The 17,724-nt window shown below is 35.4% G+C and overlaps 1 protein-coding gene across 6 annotated transcripts in view; it reads right to left on the reverse strand.

Moving 5' to 3' along the window:
* Positions 1 to 17,724, reverse strand: part of PAM (peptidylglycine alpha-amidating monooxygenase) — a 141,357-nt gene that overhangs the window by 31,592 nt on the left and 92,041 nt on the right. For all 6 annotated transcript variants that reach the window (XM_021380517.1, XM_021380515.1, XM_021380514.1 and 3 more), the window contains 7 exons: positions 15,931 to 15,979; positions 15,353 to 15,420; positions 14,580 to 14,660; positions 14,389 to 14,465; positions 13,989 to 14,092; positions 9,728 to 9,915; positions 8,415 to 8,483 (listed from right to left, as the gene is read on the reverse strand). In XM_021380517.1, coding sequence (XP_021236192.1) covers positions 8,415 to 8,483; positions 9,728 to 9,915; positions 13,989 to 14,092; positions 14,389 to 14,465; positions 14,580 to 14,660; positions 15,353 to 15,420; positions 15,931 to 15,979 — 636 coding nt within the window. The remainder of the gene's footprint in view (positions 1 to 8,414; positions 8,484 to 9,727; positions 9,916 to 13,988; positions 14,093 to 14,388; positions 14,466 to 14,579; positions 14,661 to 15,352; positions 15,421 to 15,930; positions 15,980 to 17,724) is intronic.

Genomic DNA, 17,724 nt, shown 5'->3' on the forward strand with positions numbered 1-17,724 from the left:
ACTGTCCAGGACTAAAACCAGTCTTCCGTTTTCATCTCTACATCACTATCTACACAACTTGCAAAGAATAATTTCTGTCCATGGTTCTTAAGCTGCACACCATTATAGTATTGGAAGTACCAGTTTCTGATCTGGATGAAGTATCTGGTCACAGTGCAGTAAGATCAAGCTAAGAGATGGCTGGTTCAACCACAGTAAGACTGTCATACAATTTGAATGCACAGCTGTTAAGATACATAGGCGAAAACTTATTTTATAAAATCTTAGAAAAAATGCAGGAACATTCTAGTGGTGCCTGAGAATTCTCATCTCCAGAACATGTATTTACCTCATACTGCCTGTGAGCTTTACTGAGATAGGCCCCTCACTCTGTCCCTGGCTTTTTCCAACTTCTGTTAGGAACAGAACTGAAGATTTCAAACACCATGCCTTGTGACACAATGTCTTGCCTAGAAATAACCAGAACTGAACAGCTCTCTACAGTGACAGGGGATCACTACTGCAAAGCTGGTCAGGGTGTTGCTTCAGCTCAGGTGGTTTTAATCAGATTGCGAATACTTGTATTGAAAGACACTTTGAGCACAACTGATCAGATATGGAGCCACTAATGATAATCCTTCTGAACTTCAGTGTTTCAGTCTTACAATTACAGGAAGGGATAAGCCTTCATAGACAGCTTTAGTTTTCCTAATTAACTCCGAATAAAATCTTGTGTATTCTGAAACTGCATATTTCTATCTTATGAGGAAGTGCTTCTGTTTAGTTTGTTGTTTTGGCAAAAATAGTGAGCTGACATACTCAAATTAGGGTCCAAATGGTATGTATTCCAATAAGGACATCACCTCACCTTAAATACCAGGCAGTATTTAAGCACTATGTTAAAAGAACGTGCTCTCATATCAGAGGAAGTGCCCTTTAGATGAAGGGCTATCTTACTGAGGAAGAAATCAAAATCTGGCTGCCAGTGGCACCTTCATGACTATGCCCTCCTATCTACATGCCTTCCAAATAAGCATGTATTAGTATTTAATAAAATCAAGTTTCTTTTTCTGTATTTGTTTAAACACACCTTCTTTGGTTCCTACATGAAGCTAGTAAGCTGACTATAATAGACACACATGATATAACATTACTGGTAGAAAAGAGGGGGAGAAAGGTACGGAAAGGCACTGCAGAAGTGAACAAAATCTAATGCCTGCTTAAGGTGACTGTGGACACAGTTCAAGATAACAGGCCAAAACAATTTTCAAAATGGTTTATATATTATATAATATATATATATATTATATTATATATATTATTTTTCATACTGATTTGATCTGTTGTTTTGATGAAAGGACTAGAAAGTTTCCTGAGAAGTAAAAACTATTAACTATGGTTGTTTCTTTCTGAGGGGATTTGAAGGAGCTGGGAGCAGAGGTATAACTATTAGGAAGTGAAAACTGTTAAGTTATCCTAAAGACTGTTGGTTGCCATCACCTTGCCCTAGGACACAGCAAAACCAAACTGACACGTTTGAAGAACAGAAACTTTATCTGTTCTCAAGCCATATATAGGCAGCTCACAAGAGAAAAAATCTTGTGGAAGTAAAGGTTAAAAAAATGACATCATTAGCTTTTGTTGGAAGTAATACTATGTCCTGTCTTATTCTATGCCTAAGTGTTGCAAAGAAGAGCTTTTACTACTATCCCAGTGTAAATGCAGCCTCTTTATTTTTACTTTCTTTTTTCTTTTAATTCAACTCTCAAAATCTGTTTATGTATGAATCTTCTGAGAGCCCAAGGACAGTTAATAAACTCACTTGATTATGAGATTTTGCAACAGGCAAAGACAGAGTTAAATGTAAGAGAAAGTATCTCTCCTCTTCACTTAAGAATTGCAACAAGTAACCTTGTAGCTACTTAAGATTACAAAGTAATTCTCACTTAAGAATTATATTTTGGTACAGATGGAGGTTGCTTCATCAACAAGTTAGAATTTGACACTCAAACCCCAAACTGGAAGTTCACTCTCTAGGAAAACAAAATGCTTCCTCAAGCAGTGTAACAGAACAGCAAGGAAAATTTCTGCGTGTTCTTGCCAGGATTATAATTGCTTTTATTATTTTTTTTAATTAAAAAAAAAAAAAGTGAGTATCCCTGTTATTTGGTCATAAGTAGCTGTTGCTGATTTGTATTCCCCTAAATTTACCCTTCCTTCTTTTACTCTTTGCATGGATAGATGTAATTTATTCTCAGCATGTAAAATAATACATTCCTCCACAACTGTGTACAATAATGACCACTAATACATTTTGGCTTTCAGGAAAACGGACTGCTAAGTTTGCTAGTTTCTCAACTGCCTTAACCTTTTCCTTCCTCCCTGAACAGTACTAAGTTACTGACAAGCACCGATCATTTTGCTACAATCAAATATATTCATCATCTACTTTCAAATGAAAAGCAATAAATAAAAATGCTTTTACACTCAATTTTGCTGTGCTCAGTGAGATATATTACACAAGTTTGTAATTCAGGAGCACAGAATGCCAATTTTACCTCAAATTTCTATTCTATGTGGCACAGATTTGCAAATACATTTCATGTTACTGAACTGCATGTATGTAACCATGTTTATTAAAGAGTAGTTCTGTGTTCTTCAATTTCTCCTTTTTTTGAGACCTACAATTATGCCTCAGTTTAAAAAAAGAGGACGTGTAAATTATAAAGAAACATTTTGCACAAAATTAAAAATGCATTGCTTTTGGTGTGTTTTATATTTGTGCTATGACTTTATTTGAACATCTGTGAAAATAACAACCATGTATCTGAACTCTTCATACACTGATACAGCGTCTACTTTCCATTTCCTCAAACAAGTTATAATGATCTTATGAGTAGTTTTCGGAGTCGCTCCTTATTAAGTATTCTTCCAGCATTACAGGAAATACCTAAGCAAAGAAGATAAATCAAGCATCAAACAGTAAAGACTATAACACACAATTTAAAAGTACTTCTTTCCATGCTTGTTATATTCTTCCCCTGTATAGGTATGCAGCACATACCAATTCGCAATTTTTTGCTTAGATCTGATGCTTCTTCTCTACAATGCTGAAAATGCTTTTGTAAAGATTAAGAATACTCTTATCTTAACCTAATTGGAGGCTAACCTTTTACTTAAAAATTACAGCAGGATCTTGTAGTCCTGAAACAAAATGCAAATTTTGAATCTTTCTACTCTAATTCTCTAACTATTACTCCTAGTACCTCTCAGAAGTATTTTCTGCCAAGGTTTAATTCAGACACTTTTCCTGCTGTACTCCATTTCAGCAATTTCTCTCTTAGCACCAAAAAAGCACCTCAACACTGTGTCATGGTTTTATGATTTTTGGTTATCGGTATTCCACATCATAACATTATGTGGTGCGCGGGGAGTGAAAGAGTTAATGCTCCAGTTCCATGGATTGCCTATTTTCTGGGTACCTGGTTCTCAGAAGAGAACAACTACACACCAATCAATGACCAGTCTCTACTTACTATATTTAACTTCTTTCAAAGAATACCCTAACCATTCCTAAGCAAAGTATTTTACTGAACAGATAGACTTCTCCTTAATATTTCTATTCTTTTCTGTCTACAAAACAATTACACTATATTACTTCATTACCACAGCCTGTCCCATGAAACTAAGGTCTGTAACTGCTACTATTTTACTACTGATGACAGCCAGAATTGACACCTAGTATCCACTTACTTTGGGTGTTCATCTAGAACATTTCAAAATCTGATTTCAGTGGGTACTTAACATTATATTTCATATCATACATTCAAACCATAACTACTGTTAGTTTCAGCAAGAGCTGTTTATATGCAAGACAGCTTCAGTTGCTTGTTTTGTCAGTGGCAAGGGAGGAGATTGTCCCCACTCAGCTCCGCCCTTGTGAGGCCACACCTGCAGTACTGCAAAGAGGCCCGGGGTCCTGAGCACAAGCCAGAAGTGGAGGCACTGGAGCAAGTCCAGAGGAGGCCGTGAAAATGATCGAAGGGCTGGAGCACACATTTCTTATGAAAAGAGGTTGAGGGAGCAGGGCTAGTTCAGCCTGGAGAAGAGAAGGCTCTGGAGAGATCTCACTGAGGCCTTCCAGTACTTAAAAGGGAGCTTATAAACATGAGGGAGGCTGACTTTTTACACAGGCAGATAATGACAGGACAAGGGGGAACAGTTTTAATCTAAAAGAGGAGAGGTTTAGATTAGATGTTAGGGGGAAATTTTTTACTCAGAAGGTGGTGAGGCATTGGCACAGGCTGCTCAGAGAAGCTGTGGATGCCTCATCCCTGGAAGCATTCAAGGCAAGGTTGGATGGGGTCCTGGGCAATCCGGTCTAGAGCTGGTTTTAATGGGTGGCAACTCTTCCCACAGCAGGGGGTTGCAACTAGATTATCTTTCAAGTCACTTCCAACTCAAGCCATTCTATCACTCTGTGATCTTCAAAGACTGGAGTCTGGAATAAAAGTCCATTTTACAAGATAGCATGAGATTGCTTTATACTGCGAAGACACATTCTTCTCTTTACATCACTCTCTGTTTCACTCACTAGATACTTTCTAACTTCCAAAACAATGAACTCCAATGGAGAGTTCAGTACAAACTCACCACCAGGACCGCAATTCTGTGATCAGAGGCAAAGACCAGCTTTATAAAAACTAACTTCTGAACTGATATAGTTTCAAAAATTACTTGAAATGTAAGAGGTTTTAATGGGATTTCACTGTAAAAAGGTCTAGCTTAGATGGGACACTCAAAAAGAGACATCTTGAATTCCCTTCTATTAAACTTCTCCATTTGAGCTCCTGGAATAACTTGTGTTCATGTTAATCACAAAATAATGAGAAATGAGAAAACAAACAAATAAACAAACAAAAGTATTGCCAGTAAAATTATCAGTACTGAAAGCAAAAAAGAATTTCAACCGTATCTTCCACTTCAGATTTCATCATAACAGGCAAAATTACACAAGCTATTTTTTGGTACTAACCTGCAAATTCCCTAAGCCAGACACAAGCAAAGATGTACTTTTTCACTGTCACTGTAAATAGTAATATCAGAAATTAAATGAAAATAAATGAAAATCCTGTCTCTTACCTCTCCAGTGCTCGTGCAAACACCACATACATGTGTATGCACATACCCGTCTGAACCAAAAAATCAACTCTGATTTTTGTTTTACCCACTGCAAGCAAATTTTCAGTACAAGCCAGTCTAGAAATACTCCTTTTTTTCCCAACTGCTTAAATGTAATCACATTGGCTTTACCAGAAAAAATATTTGCCTTTTATGCTTCAAAATCTAATGCACATAAAATGAGCTATCAAATCATGAGCCACGGGCCAATAGTTAAAATAATGTACATTTGATTCACCATCATCTGTATATTCTCTCTTGTTATTAAGAAACGATTCCTGCTATCGTGTTTACATATCTTTCAGGTGCAGCAGCAAGTGACTGTCTTGATAGTAATGCCGTATTACTGCTTTGGTATCAAAACAAATCTAAGCTGCATTATGCTTTTATATAAAACACATTATTTGGTAAGCCACAAGCTACAGTAGGGATAGTCTCGGGCAAACAGAATGAAACACATTCAGGTCTTTTTTTTCCACAAGGAAAGAGACATCTATGGAAAATGCTATGAACAGAATAGTTTTTTCCGTACCGTATCTACTGAATCTAATTTATATAAACTTCCACTGATGAAGAAAAATTCATGTGGAGAGGTTTTTTTTGTGCTGGAGAGCTTGTGCTTCAGTAGAACAGTAAACGCTCAAATAAGAAATGTCGAAACTCATTGAATTTCTCACAATAAATAACTTTCTATGAACAGTTTATCCTCACCAAGCTATTGCACTGCTGCTTCAAAAACAATACAATGAGGTCACCTTTATTTAGATTAAGTTCTGTTTTATTTTAACATTAGAGGGATTCAGCTTTTTCTTTGTGATGAATGATGGTTCAATTTGTGACGAATACTACTTATTCTAGTATATTTACATCATTTGTTAATGTGCTTCTCATAAGCGAAGGTGATGAAATCAAGAATTCATAGTAAAACCAATGGTAACTCCTCAAGTACTAATATCATGAACTGACTGCATGTAAAATACATATGCCAAACCCACACCTTGGTAATCATGTTACAGAAACATTATTAGCAAGCTGATATTTACAAACAGAATTTTTTACTGTTTTTCCCTTTTGATGTAAGTGCTTAGATCTAATAATAGGCACACCAAAGTTTGCCTCTAGCCCCCCAGATTTGGTAACACTTCCAGGGCAACATAACAACTATTTTACTTTTAGTGAAGTATCAATGTTCACTTTGGCAACCTGAAATTGCTTCAGCATAACGAGTAATGAAGAAAAAAGACAAACAAGGTAAAACAGAATTATGGAAAAATTATTGAAGTACTATTTCCAAAATTAATTATAGGCTGAATTTACTAAGCAGTAGGACTAACAAAAGCCTGAGTTTCAGTCCATTTTTGTCCTGAAGATAATAGTTTCATAAAGATGAGCATTTCATGCCAGACCAAAAATAAAAAGTTTATGTTATAACCTTTACTACATTATTTACTTGCTTTTGCGTTGGTGGGATCTACCACTCCCACTGACCTTCAGAACCTTCACACCATTCAGACCTTATTCAGATACTGAACCTAAGGATACTGAAGAAGGCGGACAAGACCACTTTTAGGTCCCTATCTTCCATCTGTATTTTATCAGGTGCTTGTAGGACCAAAAAGTATTTTTTAAAAAGCCATACAGTTTTCTCTCTGTGGAGACAATAAAACCAAACCTGATCTCTTTTTTATTTTGCTTACATATATATAATAGGACTGAAGTTTGAGGTACATCAGTGTAAAACTTAAGCCAGGCTCCTGTAAATGATGGGAGAATTTATCGTAAGCTAACAGCTAAGAAGATGAAACAAGATTCTCTCATTGCAGCTACTATAGTTTTGATATTTCACATCACGAAACCAACTTCAAATGGACAACACAATAAATCTGTTTCCATAGAAACACGTTACATGAGAATGTATATCAAACTAGTGGTTCAAGGAAACAAAACTGGATTGCAGAAATGTGCCTTTGAAACACATTTCAAAGACAAATAAGAAGTATTTAAAAGACAGGATCTTGTTTCAAACATTTTGTTTCAAACATTAATAATTCAGTAAAAACCACTGGTAACAACATCTTCAACCTAATGCTCATGCATTTACTTGAAGTCGCTTGTGAGTGTAAATCTTTATGTATGTTTCTAAGCAGCTAGCTCATTCTGCTCTGGAATGGGCTTAAAAATAAAATATTTTTAGAATTACATTTATTTCTAAAAAATCCAACTTAAAATTGACTCAGTTAAGTTTCAAATATGGAACTGTAGATGCTGTATCTACCAGCTTGTGGTACTTTCAGTTCCACAAGATGCCCCTTATGCTCCAGAAGCTGGTTTTTAATCGAACTGACTTAATTATTTGAGTTAACTTTTCAAAATAGAAGAGTATAAAGTAAGTCTAACACCTTTGGGAAATGTTAGGCCAATCATTAGGGAGATGTTCATTTATACACTCACCTTATCTTTCATTACAGGTGAAAGAAAATTCACTATTTAACAAATAGCAGAGGAGTACAGCTTTTAAAAATATTGCCTTTGATACACATTTTATGAATTCATACTTCTTTGGCAATCCAGTTTCATAACAGTCACCCAACACTAACCTTACTTGAACTACAAAGTTCTCTACCCTCAGTAACATTCAATAAAAACAAAACGAAGCTCCAGCTGACAAGATTCTCTCCTTATGAAAAAAACAGTACTAAACCGATATCTACCTAGTAACATATGATCCAATCCAGAAGTAGTGTAAAATACAGACATATTTTAATATATCTCTGAAATCTAAGTACATCAGCATATTTCTAGATGTTACAACAGTCATGGATTTTTTTTCCCTTCAAGTACTGTACACATTCATGCATGAGTTGTTATGCATGTATGCAGATACAAATAAGTTATGAGAAAGAATTTAGTATTACACGCTAATAGCACTCTACCCACTGCACATAGTACTGACAGTGAAGAGTAATAAAACACTATATATAGAATACATACATAGTAAAATAAATTAAGGAACAGGAGAATAGTTAATGAATTCTCCTGCTTTTGGGCTGCTGCAACTTCTCTGTACCCATTCTAATAAATTTTACCTACAAGGTTGTATATAACTTTCAGTAGTATTAAGTGAATAGAACATTACAAATTGCATCAGCTAAAGAGATTTAAAATGTCATTTATCTTTAATGAGCAGAATTTTATTTAGCAGTATTTAACATTAACGAGTTCCTTATCTGAAGTTGAAATAAACAAATACATACTCTGATCCAGAATCTCTTCCTCTTCTCCTTTTGACAGCTGCAAAGAACTTTTATCAGTATCCTTGGTTTCTAAAAAAGGGGATTTAGAATAAGCTGTTAACTTCTGCATGTGAATGGAACTGAAAATCATCTACTAGAGAAAAAAGCCTTTCTGAAGTCAGTATTTGGGGTTTTTTTTTTAGGTTTTTTTTTTACCCTCTCAATAGCAGGTGTACCAAACAACATAGCAGTAAAAGAGCTGGAATGAAAAAGAAAGATTTCCATGTGCAACAGGATAGTAACAGAATTTTTGGCAAAAATTTAGATCTCTACATCCACCTATCAATCCATCTCTACGTAGGTAAAAATATTCCACAGTTGCAGTAAAATCTAGGGTTTTTATATTCTGTTGTGCTTTTCTTTTTGAAGCTGTTAGATTAAGATCCATACACAAAATTGCCAAGAATTTTTTTGTTATGTGCTAAGTTTCATGGGACCTTTGTGAAAGGGTAGCATAAACCTACTTGATCAATGATCAAAGCCCAATTTAAATGGCAGCCCCAGTGATGTCAGTGAGAAAGATGTCATAGATCATTTCAGTTAGCCATAAAATTAATTAATAATTAGTATCAAATACATCCCAAATTTTATGAGTTTTAGTGTCTATATAACGCAAAAGACTGCCCAACAATGATGCACCAAATGACTCCAATATACTCAGCTCCAGCATTACAAACAAATCTAGTTTTATCCAGGAAGTATTTTGCCACAAATAATTATTAGCTTTCTAAGCATCTGGTGAAACGTACTGCTCCGTAGTATTGGCTGCCCTGTGTAGGACTATACTTTACTACACAGCCACATCAACAAAATTACTTCTGAATACTGCTACTGTGGTACCACACATGCATACTAGTATCTAATAGAAACATTTGACTCCTCCAAAAACAAGGCAGTAGGATCTAGACAACTTCAACTTTGCAGGAAATAGAAAGAAGCTAAAGCAACTACTAAGAAATTGTTTATTTAAAGTACTGATATTTACTTACCATAGCAACAAGGTCAATTTTTTTGTGTGTACATAGCTCACAAAGCTACAAAACTGTGTTGGAAATTGAAAGTGAGTATAGGAAGAAATAGACAGAAGACTGTGGAAGACATTTTGATCAAAATGAAGAATAGAAGGTCACAATGCTCTCTAATTAACAATTTGCATTTTATTCAAAAATTGCATTTCCTTTCTACAAAAATTTATCATATTAAAGTAGCACAAAGACATCAGTCATCATACAAAGTCTTACATGAAATGGATTGCAACTTTTTTTTTTCCTTACCTTCATGATGTCCATGTGCCATCTTTAGCATATCAGGCTTGACTGGAATAGGAATATTTGCTTCCTGCGGTATGTTTCTGAACATCTCAGGGTTTGCATTCTGTGTGCATGTTGTATACGAGACAGCATGTTTGGCTTCCATATAGTACATAATGTAAAAATTACACATTTCATCATTGGCTGTTCCCCTACAGAACAAAGAAAACATGCAAAAGTTAGATGAGAAAAATGAGCTGAATATAGCTGTTATCTAATCCATCTAATTTAATAGAGTATTTAGAAAAGTTGCAATGAAATGCTTATAAGTCCCTCACTTGCTAAAACTTTCAATTGCTTCGCTGCTTTGAACCAGTTATCAGAAGTTTCTTTCATCATATATTCTTTTCTCTTTTTATAACAGAGAATAACACCTTGCACAAACTCCTCAGATATCTCAGGAATTCCTAAGAATTATGCTTTGATTCTACAGAAAACTGCATCAATGATTTAAACTGCTCTTTCCTGTCCTCTTTTCTCCAGCAAAGTCTTCATATTCCTCAAAAAATCATCAACTATGTACACATTCTGATGAAAAAAAGATAGAACTGTACCATTAATGATGTTATAACCCGTATACTTTTGACAACCAGGGGCATGTCTAATCTAAAATAATTGCAAATAATTTCTGTGTTTAATCTCAGTAGCTATCATTTAAGACAGTCCTTCCACATTCAAGTACATCCTCCAGCGTTCCCGAGACAGCAAAACCTGATTTCATTACCTATTAAGATACCATAAATAACTCCTAAAGATAAGATGGCATTGTCATCTTTAGAACGACTTGATCACAATCTTCTGTAGGAAAAAAAAATGTACAAGAGGAATGATTACACACTAGGCAAAATACAGTTCTTTGTCAGGAATGTACTTGAAGCAGAAGAGGCTCTTCTCTATTGCTAGGTAATCCTGCCTTCAATAGAAGAACAGCTGGTATAAGAATTTTTCAGAGAAACATTATTTTATGAGGCAGACAACACAGAGGTTCTTTGCAACTGTGATCTGTTTCTGTTTATTTATGCCATATCTTTTATTTACAGCTAGAATCCTGACAATGGTATAAACTATATCTTAAAAAAACAGAGGTTCACCAAACAAACAAAGGGTTTTATGTTAAGATTTTTTAATCAGTTCTCACAATTAACCACTGATCTCATTCTCATAAAATGGCACAGGGGTGGCCTATTAGCTTTTTGTGAAACACGTCAGTGCTGACTTCTCAAGCAGCATCCTGAAGCATTCATTTATTCACCATAGCAACAATGATGACACCAGAGGGGGGACAGAGGGAACATGGGAGAAGAGACTGTTTCAAAAGGGGAATTGGTATTTTTCCACGCACTGAAAATTTACTGTCCCATGGAGACCACAAAAATCAGATTCTGACTTGGCAAGCTCTGCTTAAGCTTTTAGAAAGCATTTGCTTCACTGTTGGACTCTAGTGTATGTCACCAATATTGCCTCCAGCAAAAAAAGATGTGGAACTCGCATCAACTCCAGTTCACTTGATCCGTTACCACGTCTAAGCATCTCCAGGTTAATTATTTTATATTTGTTATAGTTTTAAAAAATAGAGAAAAATACTGTTAACAGTTTTAGTAAATTCATGGAAAACACAGAATCCTACCATTAGATATTTGAATAACTGAGAAATCTGTAGTTTTGTGAATGAGTTTAATGAGTAGAAATGCTGATGAATTAATCTAAACAAAAATAATCCTGTAAACCACATTCATATCACAGCCACAAATATCTACAAGTGTGTTCAGATCATGGTATACAATCCACACGCAGTGAAATATAACAAAACAGAGGATGATCAGAGGGCTGGAGCACCTCTTCTATGAGGACAGGCTGAGAGAGCTGGGGCTCTTGAGCCTGGAGAAGAGAAGGCCCCAGAGGATCCTTAGAGAGGTCTCCCAGTACCTGAAGGGACCTACAGGAAAGCTGGGGAGGGACTTTTTAGAAGGGCATGTAGCAACAGGATGAGGGGAAACGGCTTTAAAATGGAAGAGGGTAGATTTAGACTAGATAATAGGAAGAAATTGTTTACTGTGAGGGTGGTGAGACACTGGAACAGGTTCTCCAGAGTTTGTGAATGCTCCCTCCCTGGAGGCATTCAAGGCCAGGCTGGATGGGGCTTTGAGCAACCTCCTCTAGTGGGAGGTGTCCCGGCCTACAGCAGGGGGCTAGAACTAGATGATCTTAAAGGTACCTACCAACCCAAACCATTCTATGACTCTATGATTTAGCATCAATAAGCAAGATAATACAGTTAAACAATCTTAAAAACTGAATAGGAACATTTTGCTACAGACACATGACATTTCTCTGGAATGATACAGTATCTATTTTTTATATATAAAGTTCTGAGACTTACATTTTTAAAAACAGAAACACTTATTTTTGAAAAGAAAAGATACAGGACACACTTTTTCTATAATCCTATGCAGTACACTGCACACTGCAACAGGATAAACAATCACTCATTGTGGCCAGTGGCACCTTCCTTTACAAGGATATGATCTTTACACTGGCTAGGATCCAATCCTTTAAAGTTCCATAGACTAGCAGCAATATTCTACTTGACACTGTATCAACTTCAGTGTTTACTCTGAAACATCATCAACTTACCTGTTATAAAACTGTGGTGCTTGCATGGAATATTTAGTGGTCTCAATGCCCCCACAAAAAAGCAAAATTTTGGATTTTTAAATTAGGTATAATTGATGATTTTCTTGACGGAAGAAAATTCAAACCTCTATTATGCAACAGTTTGAGCTTGAGAAGAAATCCAGCCAAAATGGCCAATTTATGGAAACTGCTGAAGAGATGACTCTTGTCTCACCTCCCTACACCAGAGATTTTAAGCCTGAGATCTTCTAATTACCCTGAAAACACATGAAGTCAACAGCACTAGCAAAATCAGGTCTGATTTCTGAATCCTTCTTTGCCAAATCCTATATACAAGGGTTGCTCTGAAAGTACTGTCTCCTATTTTACTGTGTTGGCCCTTGAATTCAGAGGCGCATGTTGGCAGTATGAGGTTGAACATTCCTACCAATATCCTGTTACATTCTGATGCCACGTGATGATGGCAGCAGAGAGGTGATCTGACAAAATAGTGCCTGACATGGAACTGTGTATGGAGCAGAGGTGGGTCACTGAATTCCGCCATGTGGCAACAGTGACATGAAAGACAAGCCACATTCCGGATGGTCATGCAGATATTTACAAGCATGGCACATAGGCTCTTGTTCATCACTGTTGAAAATGCATAGCTAATGGTGGTGATTATTTTGAAAAACAGTGTTTTCTAGCTGAGATTTTTCTCTATTCAACAGTGTTAGAGTGCTCTCTGTATCTGTTGTAATTTCCACAGAAAAAAATAAGAGGCATTACTTTCAGACTAACCTATGTATATAGAGGAATGTCTGGATGTCAAATTTCATCTGTAAAACTAGAAACAGCAGGCTGAAAAAGGTTAGTGTGAATGACCACGGTGACAAAATAATAAAGCAAGATAGTGAAAATGAAGTAGTGTAACTAAATGAAAACATTAACAAAAATGTAATGTGTAAAGAAACAACACAGATATGAGCAGTTTAAAAATGAAACAAGAACATTTCCTCTTCAATTAACATATTAAGTAACAGACTTGGTGAAAAATGGCAAGTTCTATCTTACTTAAATAAAAATACAGAGAAATGAAGGTAAAATTAACTGAAGTGAGCACTATGTCATAAAAAAACAATACTTGAAATAAGAGAGCACTTGGAAGTTAGTGTAGAAAATTGACTAAAACTGCAACTGCATTGCAAAACAGTAATTTAGGCAGTAAGAAAAAGTACTACACAAAACCTATAGTGAACGTAATCTTCATTGAATAAAGAAGAGAATACTGCGTTGTTAAAAAGTGTTTACTCCATTTTGAGGTTTAGGATATATGAAAAGTAACACCTGCAGTTAATTAAAAAAATCAAACAAAAGTAACTGTTAATATGTAAGGGACTAGATTGCTATCATTGAAATTATTGCAAAGTTAAAGAACTCTAACACTGAAAACACGATGTTTTAACTAGAGTCAGTTATACTTTAATTGACTGGGGGAGGGGAATGGGGAAAGTGAACTCAAGTTCCTTTTAACCCAAATTTCTAGGTATATTAAAGATATATCACAAAATAAATTTAAGATGTTTAGAAAGACAAAGTAGAGCAAATTTACCCTATATGCGTCTCTGTAGTTCTGCCTTCACCACTGAACACACATCTAGCTGCTAGAATATCATCATAGCTAACATCAACAGGATGTTCCACTGGATAGAATGCCTGAAAGAGAGAATGAGTCACCCTAATTTGTACAAGTGTCTTATATTACTGACGTCAGTATACACACACAAAAACAGTACTACACGTCCGAAAAGTAATTTCATAAAGGTTTTTGCATCACAAGTAATCACAGTAATGCCTGCCAGTACTCATGCCCAGTAGCACAATAACATGCACCAGTGGAAACATGACGCAAATCCACAGGCATCTGAATGTCAGTTAAACTTCTTCGTTTTAAATAAAGACAATTAGAATTGAAAACTATAGTAAATAAACAAATAAATCCAGCAACCAACCTGTGGTACTTGTGGACTCTGTCTACCAATTAATGTCCACTGACCATTTCTCACTCTGTATCCACTCACTACTTTACCTGGAACACACAAATATGTATATGAACATTATTTACTTCTAAAAAGAGATGCTGCAGGTTCAGTATCATTCCATTAAATGCCAGGTATATTTAAAATTGCAATAAAAGTCTTACCTAGTCTGTGTGTATGAACTCTGTAGGCAAAAAGGTGCATTGGATATCTTTTGTAATGGCAAGCAATGTCTGCATCAACCACTGTTAAAATATGATGGTTATAAACACAAAAACATTATTTACTGAACACAGAAAAGCTGTGCTACTACATTTCATTTAGTGTGAAAATAGTCACAAAAAGTATGCCTATAGAAAGAATTTTAATTTAATTTATTGGGATTATTCAATCTAAGTTTCAGATAAAATCTACTGAATATGATTCTGAGTAGAAACTGTTCAGAAATTTCTTTTTACAATGTATTTCTTCCGTTTTGAACTCTTAACCAACTAGAAACACAGCAACGAAAGTTTCAAAAGAGCAGCTCCTTACAGAAATTTATTTATTGAAACTGGCCTTTTATGTAAATCACAAACATACAGCATAAACACGAATGCAGATGAAGAAGTGTCCAATTTTTATGGATTTGTGCAAGAGGGGAGAAAATAAGTAGGACTTTATTGGTAAAATACTGCTTAAGAGGACAACAAATCAAAGAAATACTTTTAAGAAGCCCAGGAACTCCAGTGTTGCACAGATCATTGCTGTTTCATACAACACTGATCTCTCCAACATTGATTTCCTTTGCAAATGTAGGAAATGTGATAATTCATTTCATTATAGCAATTAACTCTTGCATCAGTATGTCTCTGATACATTTTCTTCCATGATCAGCAGAAAAAAAATAGTGATCAGATACTGAAATAATAAATCCCTTTGTAGAGCTACAACTTACCTTTCTCACCAGGTGGTATTACAGTGTTCACAGACATCATTAGATACATTCCAGCAATCAAAGGTTGCCTGCAATTCAAAGCCCAGGCTCTTTTAAACAAGCCCTTTGTAAAACCAGACTACAAGTGATATGACAATACTCAATACTGTTTAACACCATTAATTTCTAAGTGTTTGATTACTTGTGAAACTGTTTTACAGAACCCACTGCACAACACTTCCTCTTCCCTCCTATTTTACATACGGAACTACAGTTTTTTAAAGCATCTTCTACAAAGCATGTGAAATAACACAATAGGATTATCTACGTAATTGCTATTCTTATCCCAAATTTCTAAATGTGAACCTCTTAACATGGATTAATTCTGCACTGACAGCATCATATCTCATGGAAGGAATAAAAGCTTTTGACAGCAGATGATGCTTCAGAGCTCTTAATACTTTAAGTTTGTTATATTTTTACTTCACACTTTTTTTTTTTTTTTACTTCACACACTTACAAAGAAATCTAAGGGCTTTGAACATGTTCTATTCTGATAAAAAAATTGTAATACATTAAGTACTTTTAATTAGACTTACTTTTGATGAGTCAGATGCAAAGTTACGCCAGAGCAGTCCTTGTGTTTATCTGTACAAATAATGAAACAGTTTAATCACTGCCAACTAAATATATGCAGAAGTACTGTACACTAATAACACACACTTCTACAGTACAAAAAATAACAGACAAAATAAGTTTTAACCTTACTATTTTCAGTAAATCATTCCTGTGGAAATATTGCTCAAATTTGATCAAACCTGAATATCCTTGTACTGCATTTATAGCAAAATCTGTAACATGTAGCAAAGCTCTGGAGGATGAAAAGCCAACCGCATTTCTTGTCACCAGAAATCACAGATCTTTAAGAGCTAGTTTTGTGGAGATTAAGCCACGCCATTTTTGCAATAGCCAGAAAAATTATTTTGCATTTAAGAATTGTATTTTGGCAAAAAATTAAGGAAAAAAACCAGTCCTGGGACTTTAATCTTTGTTCTGCAAGAAAGTGATCTTATGTCAACACAAGCAATAGCTATAGTGAGAAGAGGGATATAACTCTAAAGCAAGGAAACATATCCTTTCACCCTGTAAGTTCAGAAAAGAAAGAGAACAGAGTTGCTATGCATCTGCTGACAAGTAGTAACTTCAGAAGTATTTTACTCCAATCAATGTGTAGGTTAAGATTCAGAACTGAAAAAGCAGTACATTTGAACAGAAGAAAGGATAATGAGTATAGGGACTTTACAGAATAAAATGAATCAGTTTATTTTTTTTTTTTAAATATTAGTCACAACATTTCATTATTAAATGATAATAAACACTCCTGTATCTAAAAATCTGGATCAGTAATTAACAGAAACAACAACAAAAAGGCAAATTTTCACCTGAATGGTAGCTCTCTCATCCAGAGTACACCTGTAGTTGCACTGAATGCTTGGAAAAAATATCTAATGAGAAATTTCGAGAAATATCATGAAGAAGCAGACGGAAAGCAGCTGAAAATTCAAGTGGTAGTGCAGAAAGAAAAGAGAACTGATCCAAAGCAGATGGAATTTGAGCGTCTTTCTTAAGCTACACATAATTCTGCCTCAGATATAAAGACTTAGGTACCTATGTCCTGTGTAAGGGATAAATATGGGTTTGATAGAGCGCTGACAAATGCAGAAGTTCACCTACAATCACATACACACAGCCAAGCCAGTCATTGACATTTTGTTGTCCACATTTTAGCTGTTTTTGTGAAATGAGCAATACTGTAAAGAGAGTCTTTTGATAAAATAACATGTTCTTACCTATATAATTTTTGTGCAAACATGCAATTTTATAAAGAAAAATACTATACACAGATAAAGTAACCTAAACTTTAAGATAAAAATACTCCCACTTAAAATAGCCTTTAAAATGTCTTAAGATGGAATCTTCAAATGTTTTAATCTACTTTTTAGAACAGAGAAGTCGTACTGTAAACACATCCACCACAAAGCAAGTCATTTGCCAGGTGGCAGAGGAGGTAGAGAAGAAGACAAAGCTGTGGAAGGACCAAATAGAAGACCAAGAGACAGCAGATAACAGCAAATGACAAGAATTAAGATACGGTCAGTACTGGGTTCAAACAATTGTCAACAGTTTACGGGTGTTAAGCCCGATTCCGTGACAAAGGGGATGGGGGACCCACGGGCCCACGTCCCGGGAAAAAGGGAAAGGGGAAAAGGGTAGGGAGATGGCCCTGAGAGCAACGAACAGCGGCAACAATCTGAGGAGAAACAAACTAATTTACTAAATAAGATATCGGAATGCAAAACAACACACTATAATACAATATAATTACAATTTAA

The sequence above is a fragment of the Numida meleagris genome, chromosome Z, assembly GCF_002078875.1.
Source record: "Numida meleagris isolate 19003 breed g44 Domestic line chromosome Z, NumMel1.0, whole genome shotgun sequence".
NCBI classification, from domain to species: domain Eukaryota; kingdom Metazoa; phylum Chordata; class Aves; order Galliformes; family Numididae; genus Numida; species Numida meleagris.